This window comes from Notolabrus celidotus, chromosome 13 (assembly GCF_009762535.1).
Source record: "Notolabrus celidotus isolate fNotCel1 chromosome 13, fNotCel1.pri, whole genome shotgun sequence".
Classification (NCBI taxonomy): domain Eukaryota; kingdom Metazoa; phylum Chordata; class Actinopteri; order Labriformes; family Labridae; genus Notolabrus; species Notolabrus celidotus.
The window spans coordinates 12406664-12419114 of NC_048284.1; the positions used below are offsets into that span (position 1 = coordinate 12406664).

The following is a 12451-nucleotide window of genomic DNA, read 5'->3' on the forward strand; positions in this document are numbered from 1 at the left end:
CGTCCACGATATGGGCGCATCTAACAACTAGGCTAAATCCATGCCCCTTCACCCTCATTTTTAAACTTTTTGTCACAGTGAGTGTTTTTTTTAAACATTTACATACATTTTATCACTTCTATATAACTCATACCTCATCAATGTACTCTCTGGGAAGAGGAGCGCCTGCTGACACCTGGAAACAGAAGAAAAAGAAATGTCACCAATGTCAGTGATCTGTTACATAAAAGCGAATAATGACACAATTATTTACATAAACTTTGTTATATTGTCTTGTAACTCTTTTTAATGATTCCATGAACAAAAGTCAAAACAAATTGAATAATCTAGGGACATTTATTCCAGTAAATCTAATGAATACCAGAAAATTATGTGCGTATTTCTTTTATAATTTGTTATGTGAATCTGGGTTATTCAATCATTCTTTCAAGGACAGCCTGAGCTATCAGAAATATCTTGCTCTTGAATGTGCTGCTTGCATTTAGTGTCTATGGTTGGATTATTCACCTGATTCAGAACAGTTAAAGCATAGAAAGCAGGCTATTACAAGAGAGATGGAGGATTAAGTGATGCCTCCCAGAGGATGAAGTCCACATAAAGGTCACAGAAACAGCATACAGCCACATATTGTTTTTACACAAAGATTGGTTCTTGGAAAGCGTCAGATTGATTCGTCTTTTCTGCCAGATCAGATAAAATGTTTGGGTAAAAGTCAGACTGTAAGGCTTCATTAGGTGAAGAATGAAGAAGGAATGAGGTGATCCATTACATTACAGTGCTGTTGTTGTTTTGTAAACTGTGTATAGATGACTTACATTGGGTCCGCCGCCGTGCATCTTCAACGCTCGGACAGTGGCGACCAGCACCACCACGTTCGGTCTCAGCCCTGAAGCTCGACATTTGATGTTGAAGAACTTCTCCATCCCGATGTCTGCGCCGAAACCAGCTTCTGTCACTGAGCAGGAACAGACAGGGGAGTAGGGGTGAGTATTGGCAAGAACCTCACAATACGATACGCATCACGATACGATAGTATGACAATATATCACAATATCACAATATTGTGATATATTGCGATATTCTACACAGTTAACTAAGACAAAAATAGAGATGGTGTATATTTAAATCACACAATATTACTCAAAACTGAAAGAACAAATTAAGTCAAAACTATTTGATTGAAAACAACTTTTCCACTTTATTGTTTTTTAAATACTGAAGTCGTATTTTAGTTCCAACTTGGCTAAAATCTGAATTTTAATTTTTACAAAAAAAAAATCGATATTAAGAGTTGAAATATTGATGTTGGCGCCATGAAGGGATTCAAGTGTTTATATTGTTATTTTGAGGTTTAGGGTAGGATATCGTTTGTATACTTTTTGAGGTGCTATTTTTGTTGTTTGTTTAAGATATGGTTTATTGTGGGATCAGTCAATTAGGTTGTTTACGGGTCATGTTGTGTTAGGAGCGGGAATATTGAGTCCATTTAGGCCACCTGTGTTCTTTTGTTTTGCAGGTAGAGAGGGGATGAGCTGGGTCTCCCTACTTTCCGTTGACAGCTATTTATCACTTATTTTTGCTATTTTCTGTTTTGTGCACTTTATCATGAGTTGATTATCCTTTTTCGTTAATAAAAGGTTAAACTTACTTTTTGTGCATTAGTGATTTTTGCTTTTAGCGCTTCCGACAATAACTAGGCCCAACGTCAGCCTCTCAGCGGCTTTTGGCTCTTTGTAGTCGCTACAATCGATATTATATCTGAAATCAAAATATCACGATATATTGCTGTATCTGTATTTTTTCACACCTCTACAGTGAAGCTTAATGAAGCTCAAGGAAACAGAACTACATTTAAGCATTTCAAATATCTTATTCATTCATCTCCCAGAAACTTGAAATCTATACAAGTTCAGTCAGATATCTTTAAAGAGTCATGGAGATAAGAGATGAGTCAGACATTGTCTCTTTCTGTAGACTGTAGGGAGAAATGGGTTCGGTGTTAAAGAGACAGAGAGCCTCTTGAACAAGCTCCAAACTAAGCAAATAGTCTACCTGGTATGACGTGTGACACTGCTGTCCTAAAACTCTGGGCTCATGAACCAAAACTGGAATCAGGATTTTTTTTTTTGTGATGTTTTAACAACTTCTCATAATCGTCTGATTTAGTGCTGTGTTAAGCACAGTTTAAACCCTGACATTGAAACCCTTGAAGGCTGAGACAGAGACTACACAAACACAACCAAAAGCTTCTATATGTCCGTACAGGTGCGCTCTGTTGCTGTTAGTAGGTTGTTAAATTAAATCACAGAAGCTGTACTGATTGCAAATTAATCTCTGCCTGACTTTCAAGCCAAATAAGAATTTGATGAAACCAGAGGCGACCAATAAAGCCTCCAAGTTAAAGGAATAGTAAGGACCCGAGGCTCCAAAAGGTGCAAGATCCCTGATGAAAGCTAAAGGATTATTATTCAAAACTTGATGCTTAAATCAGCAATTTTGAGAGGCTAAACACGCTCCAACCTCATGAGACTTGGTACCAAGGTTATTATCGCTAACACAAACTAACGAAATAATGAAAACAAGAGGTGAAAAAACATTTTAGTTAACTGAAATAATAATAAAAACAAGGCTTAAAAAATAAGATAACTGTAACTGTATTGTGAGTTTACAAAACTAACTAAAATGAACTAAAATTATAGCGAACATGTAAGTTTTCGTCTTTGTCAATCTATCTCATACATAAACTCAGTATTATATGTTTTATGTACTGTTGTTGTTGTGACCATTTTTTTTGTTAAATACAATATAACACTGAGTGACACATTGTATTGTTTTATGTAGATTGTTGTTCATCTGTCGTAGTGTGATAAAATTTTTGAAAATAGTATGTTTTGAGTTTTTATTACACAATGCTTTTTGTGACCTTTTTGAATCTCGCCCCTGACAACTAACCCATATTACAAAAAAGACTAAAACTAATACTGAAACTAATAAAAACCAAACTAAAACTAAGCATTTTCAAAAAATAAAAACTAAACTAAACCAGCAAACTCGCTTTAAAAACAAATTAAAACTAAACTGAAATTGAAAACAAAAGGTCAAAACGACATAAAAATAAAAACTAATGAAAAATACAAAACTATAATAATCTTGCTTGGTACGTGCATCAGGCCTGGTAAAAAAAGAAGTGGTAATTCATGAGACTTGGATATGGGCGTGGCAAAGTTGCTTAATAGCACCCCCTGGAGGCTGCTTCACATGGAGATGTGAAATTTTAAGTTTTATTTTTTGGTGCATTTTCACCTTTATTGATTAGGACAGCTGAAGACAGACAGGGGATTGGAGAGAGGGGGAAGACATGCAGCAAATGGTCGAGGATGGGAGTTGAACCAGCAACTGCACTAAGGTGCAGAAGGGCTCGCCTTGGCAAGAGCCTGATCCCTGCTGTTAAAGTGAGCCTGAACAACAGGCCTCGCTGAATTATACAACTCTGTCTTAGTGTTGATGTCTTTGTGGACAGTTTGTTGAGCTTACAGTGTATGTTCTTATGTTTGTCTTTGTCTGTGGAAAGGTGCTGTGGAAAAGAATTTCCCCAAGGGGACAATAAAGTCTGAAGTCTAAAGTCTAACCAGCAACTGCTGTGGCAAGGACTCACAGCCTCTGTATATGGGGTGCACACTAAAACTGTGAAGGCAATGGCGCCCCTCGAGAGATGAAATTTGGTAGGCATCCAAGCCATTTTGAGCAGTCATTGTCTGATAGATCCAAGCTGCAAAAAACTCTGGAGCTGCGCAACACCCACACGCATCAAACCTCAACATGAACTAAGGATGCAAGGGTTTGGTCAGTGAAGCTTGCAGCCATGGCTTAAGTTTTGATTCCTCCCACAAACCTGTAAAACAAGATTAGCTATCTGTATGTGTCAAAAGCTTATTGATACATTAGAAAATACTCCACAATGTAAAGGGAGAAAGAGTGAAAATGTTCTCTGGTCTAACGGCCAAGGTTTAACAGTGACATGACAAGTGTATTAATCTAATAAAGATCTATATGTTTTGATATTCAGAGAGCACAAGTCCCTCGCTATAACTGGAGAGAAGGCCAAAACTTTCTTATTCCAACATCTTCTTTTAATCCGTCCAGCACGACTGACTCGACTCATTACCAGAGTGTGTTGTTGAAAGAAAGTGAACACCACCAGCTGTGTTCACGCTTCGTCTGTGTGATCTGCGTGTGGGCAGTCTGCGTGTGGGCAGTCTACGTGTGGGACACAATGACCAATAGATGACCCCATAAACATTTAATTTCATTAAAAGGATGATAATGAAACATGACAAGGAAGCCTGTAAGGAAATCACTGAAATGACTAAGATGAATTATGAGCATGTCTTTTAGATGCAGGGTATGTGTGCAGAGATTTATATAGTTTATATATATAGGTTTATAGAGCGCAGTAAAGATGTCAAGGATAGAGGGATGATTTGTATCACTTTCTAAAGGATGGAAAATCTCTTCTGTTATCATCTGGACAGAAGAATAGATTCAGTTTGTTTTATTGAATAAATTGTTCCAGAAGTTAAAGAAAGAAGTGAACGTTGAAAATGAGTTATTGTTCGTGATCATGACTGAAGTGGGCTTTGGTGAGAGAAGATTAACCCAAGCTTTATGAGCTTGTGGCTGACACTTGACGAAGCACTTTACTCAGAAAACAAGTGTTTCCATGAAGAAATGCTTCACTCTGTGTGGTTTTTTGCATTCTGAGAAGAAGAGAAAGGATGATTTTTTTCACCAAAGCAAAAGCATCAACGTGAAGGGAGGGGCAGAAGTGACGCAGAGAGAGAGAGAGAGAGAGAGAGAGAGAGAGAGAGAGAGAGAGAGAGAGAGAGAGAGAGAGAGAGAGAGAGAAAGAGAGAGAGAGAGAGAGAGAGAGAGACAAGGGGACAAGAAAAATCCGAGAAGACGAAGGACATCGAGGAATTTCAGGGAATATAAACATCAATCCTGGCACAAGCTGAAGTTGTGGTTTTGGGGGGTCCTGACTAAATCATCTCCATCGTCACACATCTCTCCGACTGAAGAGGACCTAATAAAGCCTGAGGGACGAGCGCAAGAATGTTACTCCACTCTCCGGCCAGAGACAACCCAGCGAGCGTCCTGTTTCTCGTTAGCACCACACGAGAGGTTTGGCTGCGAATGCAGAACAAGCCTGCCAATGAATATCACATTCTTCGGAATATTTCCACAAATGTGATGCTCTCCCGCAAACCAAGCCCATGTGCATTAAATCAGGGCAAAGCAGAAGGGAAGAGAGTGGAAACAGAGACAGTGGGTGTATAATGACAATGTGACATTACAACAAGCAGGGGATTGACCCCAGAGGATGTCATTTAGGAAACACTTGCATGTTTCCTGTTCTGTGTGACAGCCTTGACCTTGTCCAGAGAGCAGCAGGAGCAGAAGAAGAGGTTGATACTGATGTTAGAAAAACAGCTGGTGGTGTAACTATCAGCTTTGCATGGGTATGAACATCCATGCCAATAGAAACATCAACAACAGGAGTGGAAAGTAGGTTACAGCAACATGACAATCTAGGTTTTTATAAATTAAAACGTATTGGACTCAGTCAGGCTTCAACGAAACTAACCATGTTATTGATTCCTCTGTTAATGATTGACTCGATTAACCAGCTGTTATGAATAATGATAAAATAGTAAAAACTGTCCTCCACTGTTTAGCAGAGACTGAGGTGTCTTAGGATGGTTTTATATGTTAAAAAAAAGGGGACCAGATCCCCAAAAGATCAACTTGCAATATCTAACTTCAGGAAGGAGCAGTTTTTGAAAATTAGCAAATATTTATGTCATTTTTACTTTGGCCTTTATCATATTATCATTGAATCCGCAAAAAAAAACGTTCCTCTACCAACTAGTTGGTTAATGCATCCATCTGCAATCTAGATGCTGTATTTTCCATGGGGGCACAGCTGCACTGATGCGTTTGTTGCCAGGGTCATGTCCAGACTTTTTTTAACCGGGGTGGCCTAACTAGTGCTCTGACTTATAGAGGCATCAGAAGAAGTATGAGTGTACATCAAGCGCAACCTCCGGTCTAAAAATATGAGTCCAATGCGGAAGTGCTAAAAACGGCAGTTCATCAAGGATCTGTTTGAGGCTGACTATGGAAGAGCCGGAAACCACATACACACCAATTCAAAAAAGCCGATCAGCTAAAAAAAAAAAAGCAGAAAGTTGCACAGAAAAATTGAGGAAACAAAATTTAAAAGTAATTCAAAAATATATCAATTACTTGGGGCACTGGTGGCCTAGCGGTCTAAGAGGCCCACATACAGGAGGCTATAGTCCTTGTCGCAGAGGTCGCTGGTTTGACTCCCGGTCACTGGTTTGACTCCTGGTCGCGACCATGTCCTGCATGTCTTCCCCAATCAAAAAAGGATTTTGAAGAAGAGACTTGAAAGTAGTCAAATACAGTAAAACATCAAAGAGACTGCCCAGCTGTACTGTTCTACAACAGTGAAACCTAGATAATGAGCTGACAGTTCCTGGTACTGCTTTTCTCTCAACTGTTTAATCTATCTTGTTTGAAAACACAGCAGGAAGTTGTGTTTCAAAGGATACAGGAGCTGTAAAAAATCCTGTGTTTTAAACTTCTCCATCTCCAAAGACTAAGACCCAGAGACCTTATCTCGGTACTCAGAGCACACTGTAATGGAAGTGAAAGGATAGTCAATATGACACAAAGTGCTGGGAGGACCATCTTATCAAAATCCTCAGAATTCATTGAAAGTCCAATTAAGCATTTCTTTGCTTTGAAAGGTAGAAATATGTCAGTAACAACTTTTTCCCATGGCATCCGAGTGACCCTTAAAATCAGTGAATGCAGGTCAAAGGGCTTCAGGTCAAGTCATTCAATTCAGCACCAGAAATCACGTATTTACATGAATGCAACAATTGCAAAAGTTGTTTATTTTTGACGTATTCACATCAACTATTTCAACACTCTTAGTTTTGAAAGGCTTATCTAAAATAAAAGTAAGAAAGAACAAAAAATAAACTATACAACTTCCAGGACATAGACACGTTATTGATGGTGTATACCGGGGACCACAATAAATCAATCTAAACTCTTTTTGCTCTCACACGTTTCCACGTCCTAATCCTTATGATCGAGGCAATGTAATTAAAGGATTGGATAAAATAATGAAAGCAACCCTGGCCCAAAAATGTTCCCTAAATTATAATGAAGCTAAATTGTTCTTGAAGTCCTTGAGACTGCTGTAACCACACCAAAGTGCCTCTAAGTAATATACAGCTCGGTTTAATTATCTCTGGAAGCTCCTCTCTTGTGGCAGACGAAGCACATGAACTTGTTCTGAACTCAGGGAAGATTTTGTGGATTTGTAAGAACAAACTCACGGCCATGCTTCATCAGTCTCTGTTTTATTGTGGCTTTTTAAGTCACTTTGGAATCTGGGGTTAAAATAGAGAAATGCTGCAGTGGGAAGGGGGTCTGCAGGAGGATGAATTCCACATGCCAGATGTTGGGGATTCTTGCATCATTAACCGTCTAGAGGATCACAAACAGATAACCCCCTCGCTCACAGCTCACTGTAACATTTCCCACACCACAAAGCCTCCCCTGAACTAAAGCAACAAATCCTTTGGGCTGTTAGCTAAATGACCTCGTACAAATGGTGATACTTTCAGTGTGTCAAACATTTCTAGCTCTACACCACTCAAAATAATCTTCAGATGTTTCTGCTTGAACTAGTGTTTATATGGTTTCATAGATATACCAAAGTTTGATTTGATGATAAAATCTTAACTTTAAATCATTTGAAAATAATTCATATATACATAAATATTTTTTTAAAGCTATATTTTTGGGGCTTCTGTGCCTTTATGATAGAAGAGCTGAAGTGAGACAGGAAATCTGGGGAGAAGAGAGTGGGAGAGGACATGCAGCAAATGGTCGACCAGCCGGGAGTCAAACCGGCGACCTCTGCGACGAGGACTGTAGTCTCTATACGTAGACCGCTAGGCCAACAGCGCCCCTATGTTTTGCCATTATTTTACTTCAGCTAATTTCTTGTTTCAATCGCTGTGCAGCACTTTGAATTCCATTTTATTTGTATGAAAGGTACCATATGAATAAAGCTTTATAGATTGATTGATTGATTGATTGATTGATTGATTGATTGAAATCAATCAATCAATCAATCAATCAAACTACACTGTCATTTACTGTTAATTTGAAAATATGGCAAGAGCAGAGAGATATATGACATCATAGAAACCTTTGCTTTGTTGAAATACTTTGAATGGCTAACATGTTGTTACGTAGCGTTGGCCGTTTCTCTTCGTCATGTTTATGATTGGTATAGGCGTTTGGCACGTTGTGATGTAATGTGGGGTCACATTTCTGAGGTACGGTTTGTTATGAGCATACTGGTTAAATCTACTCTTGTTCTCAAAGAAAGAAGAGTACCTACTGTTAGGAAACATTTGTATGTGTTTGGAAGACGAGTGGTAGACTGGTGAAAAATACTGGAGGAGTCTAGCTGCTGGGACATGCCACTGAACTACCGCACATACAGTGATGCATGCTGTAGTAAACCATCGACTGCTTTCCAATCTCAGTTCTTATAAAGTTATGTTTTTGGGGCTTTTGTGCCTTTATGATAGGACAGCTGAAAAGAGACAGGAAATGTGGGAAGTAGAGAGTGGGGGATGACATGCAGTAAATGGTGGAGGCCGGGAGTTGAACCTGCGACTGCTGGGACGAGGACTGTGGCCTCTGTATATCGGGCGCGTTCTTACACCACTAGGCCAACCACGCCTATGCTCTTAACTATTAACTATTAACTCTTAACTCTTAACTATTAACTATTAATGTAGACCTTATGGGCTTGACATAGTTGATAAATAAGAATTAAAGAGGTTTACGTAATCAAATCCAGCCAGTTACTTATTTTAAACAGATGGGCTCAATCAAATTCTAAGATATTGATTGTGTAAAATAAAAGTTATTAAAAGTTATTAAATAAACTGGACTTATTCTCAAAATAAGACTTTATATGCAGAACATTTCACTTCTTGACTTCACTGTTGAGTTGTTATTCTTCCAGTGGTGACAGTTAAAGAAGGCAAAGTTCATGGCATCAGAGAAAAGAGCCAGAAAGGAAAGGAGTAGTAAGAGGGGGGTACATGCATCCCAGCTGCAGCGGGAGGAAGAGGAGGGTGGTCGAGTTCCTGGCATACCTGGGAGTCAGGTAACAAACAGACAGACAGGGAAGGGAGGGAACGAGACGGACAGATGGAAAACAAGCCTTCCCGCTTCTCGGATCCAGTGTTGTGAAATCCAACTCTCTGCCTACGCTGCCTCCACTCCTGCTCAGAGCTCACGTATGACAGCTTGAGTAGATTCTGTTTGGGCATAAAGAGTCAACCCTGTTTCACGTGCACTTTAATACGAGCCTGGACAAGATTTCCACGGACATCAAATGCAACTGACAACTTCACAGACCCAACAACACACACACACACACACATGTACACACACACATTCTTTGCATATTTCTGCAGCCAAAGTAAAAGACGACAGAAAGCAAGCAGCGGGATAGATAGACAGATAAAAATGGAAATACTCAAGTATGCTTTGACGTTGAAGGGATTAGTGTGGTTTACTCTGAGGCATTCCAGGGACTCTTAAGATTATCAACCAGCTTCCTTCCTCTCTCCTGTGTGTGCGTGTTTTTTTTATGCAATCTCTCCACATGTTTCCTAGAAAGTTGCGCAGTAGCAAGACACCAGAGGAGTGGACTTTGGAATGGAGAAGCAAAGCCAGAACCAAAAATTGAGATGAATGTAGGCCAAAGGTTGTAACAGCGGGGGAAGCAAGTTGATGTTCAGTGCTGGAGTCATTTCTGAGTTACAGTTTGAACCTTATATCCCTCCACATCTGGGCTCTGTAGTTTACATGTTGAGGTTCTGCGGTCTTGTATCTACCTTGGTTTTGCGTGTGTGTGTGTGTGTGTGTGTGTGTGTGAGATGAGTACGTGCGGGATGTGTGCTCTTACCCACAAAGCCGTCCCGTCCGACCAACTTCAAAGCTAACTTGTCTGCCAGCACCGAGGAGTTGCCATGGGCGATGTTGGCGAAGGGCCCAGCGTGGACAAACACTGGCGTACCCTGTGACAATTAAAGAGGCACACAAACACGCAGGAGGAGTTTAGAAAACAATAGTAACACCAAGAAACTCATCCGACTGAGTTTGACCGATCAGCTCTTTCATTCTAAATTCAACTTCTTTAAGAAACATCCAGAATAAATACTGAAGTGTGGACGCACTTTGGCTGCCAGGCTGTTCGACCCATAGTGACTAAACAGTTCAAGTTAAGAGGGGCTTGACCGGCGCATCAGCCTGACTGTGGGCCAGGCTTTCTTCTCAAGCTGGTTTGGATGAGTACCCAATGGCTGGACACGTTCACAGAAACTGAAAGAGAACTTGTCGCTGATTTACGAGTCAGACAGACATTTAGGCATCTGCAGTAACTTTGACAAGAGCTTGTAACTACGCTGGCCCTGAAGGACAAAACAAATTTACAAAAGATGAAACACTTTTACAAAGTTGGAGACAAATTTACATTTTGGAAAACATTTTTACATTTTATAAACCAAAATTACTTCAGCAAACACTTTTACCGAGGCCAAAACAAATTTACATTTAAGAAAACAAATTTACAAAAGATGAAACACTTTTACAAAGTTGGAGACAATTTTACAAATGACAGAACACTTTTACCGTTAAGTCTGATTCCTTTTAGCTGGACTCCGTTTAGCCTGAGGCTATGTGGTCTGAGGCCGTTTCATCTGAATTCTGACACATGATGAAGCTTTTCTGGTGACATGATGCTTTTTCATCTGAGGTCTGACACCTCTCTCTGAGACCCAAGGATGTCCTAGTATGTAAACCATGTCCTTCTCCGTTTGGTTTCTCTCCATCAAAACAAACTAAATGACCCCTCCCTCGATCACTTCCAGTATTTGGTACATTCCCTTTCCGTAAAAATTAAATGTTAATTTGTTTCTTATTTTCCTCATTATCCCTCTTCCCAACCCCAACCCAGTCAAGGCAGATTGCTGTCTAACATGACTCTGGTTCTGCTTGAGGTTTCTGCCTGTTAAAAGGAAGTTTTTCCTCGTGGCTGTAACTAGCTAAATACTGTGAGGTGTAATGCTCATGGTGGATTAAGATGAGATAAGACTGAGTTTTACCCTGTCTTGATGTTCGGTCTTTGTAAATAACATAACAGAGTAAAGCCGAGACCTGCTATGTTTGTAAAAGGATCTTGACGTGTTTGTTTGTTGTGACTTGACACCATACAAAAAATGATTGATGGATGGATGGATGGATGGATGGATGGATGGATGGATGGATGGATGGATGGATGGATGGATGGATGGATGGATGGATGGATGGATGGATGGATGGATGGATGGATGGATGGATGGATGGATGGATGGATGGATGGATGGATGGATGGATTGATTGATGGAAGGATGGATGGATGGATTTCTGCATTGTTGTGTCATGGGAAAAACTATCACACTGATTTCAAACAATGGCACCCGATGGTCCTCTCTGCAGTTAGCAGGAGCAGCAGAACCACCTAAAAGGTCTGCAGGCTATATTCCTCTGACTCTGATCTCTAAATTACCCAAAGATGATTTACTGTGTGCATCCAGCTTTGCCATGGCAATGCATCAGAGAAGGCAAAGGTTGACCCCTCAAGATGAAAATCCTTCCAATGCACTAATGAACAACTTTTAAGAGGGAAGTTATTGAGAAAACATCCCATGAAGAAAACTATGGAAGCCACTGTAACACCGTGCACGTGAATTCCTTGAGAGGGAGGAAAAAGGAAGGACAGGAAGGCAGTGCATGATTTTGTAAGCTTTTGTTTGCATACCTCTCCCTCTGCCTGCATAAACAGCCTCCCCTCTGAGGAGTAAATCAGCCATTTAACAATCGGCCCTGACAAACGTGGACGCTTTGCTTTCATCTACAGTAAACTGCTACAGTAGCATTTAACAGCGAGAAAAGAAAAAGGGAGATCAAGAAGAAAGAACAAGAGAACAACATTATGATAAAAAACATCCTTTTAGTGCTGTTATCCATTCATTTCAATGGAAAGTCAGCACACGTCACAGTATACACGGTTTTCCAGTTAACACTTTTTCCCTGTTCGTACATGTGGGAAAAAGAGACACAAATGAGGCGTCAGAGTGGTGAAAGTTGCGATAAATGACAAGTCCAGTGTGTCACCTTTTCAACCGGTGGACAGGAGGATTATGAGGACGAGGGAAATGAGACAAACAGGAAAATAGAGATCATGTCACTGTTTCCTCTGTCTATGCATTTCCTTCACTGT

General features: G+C 40.0%; 1 protein-coding gene across 2 annotated transcripts in view; it reads right to left on the bottom strand.

The window, feature by feature from the left end:
• mthfd1l (methylenetetrahydrofolate dehydrogenase (NADP+ dependent) 1 like) overlaps nt 1–12451 on the bottom strand; it is a 52721-nt gene that overhangs the window by 19990 nt on the left and 20280 nt on the right. For both annotated transcript variants that reach the window (XM_034699447.1, XM_034699446.1), the window contains exons 20-22: nt 10097–10208; nt 816–955; nt 134–175 (exon numbers count right to left, since the gene is read on the bottom strand). In XM_034699447.1, coding sequence (XP_034555338.1) covers nt 134–175; nt 816–955; nt 10097–10208 — 294 coding nt within the window. The remainder of the gene's footprint in view (nt 1–133; nt 176–815; nt 956–10096; nt 10209–12451) is intronic.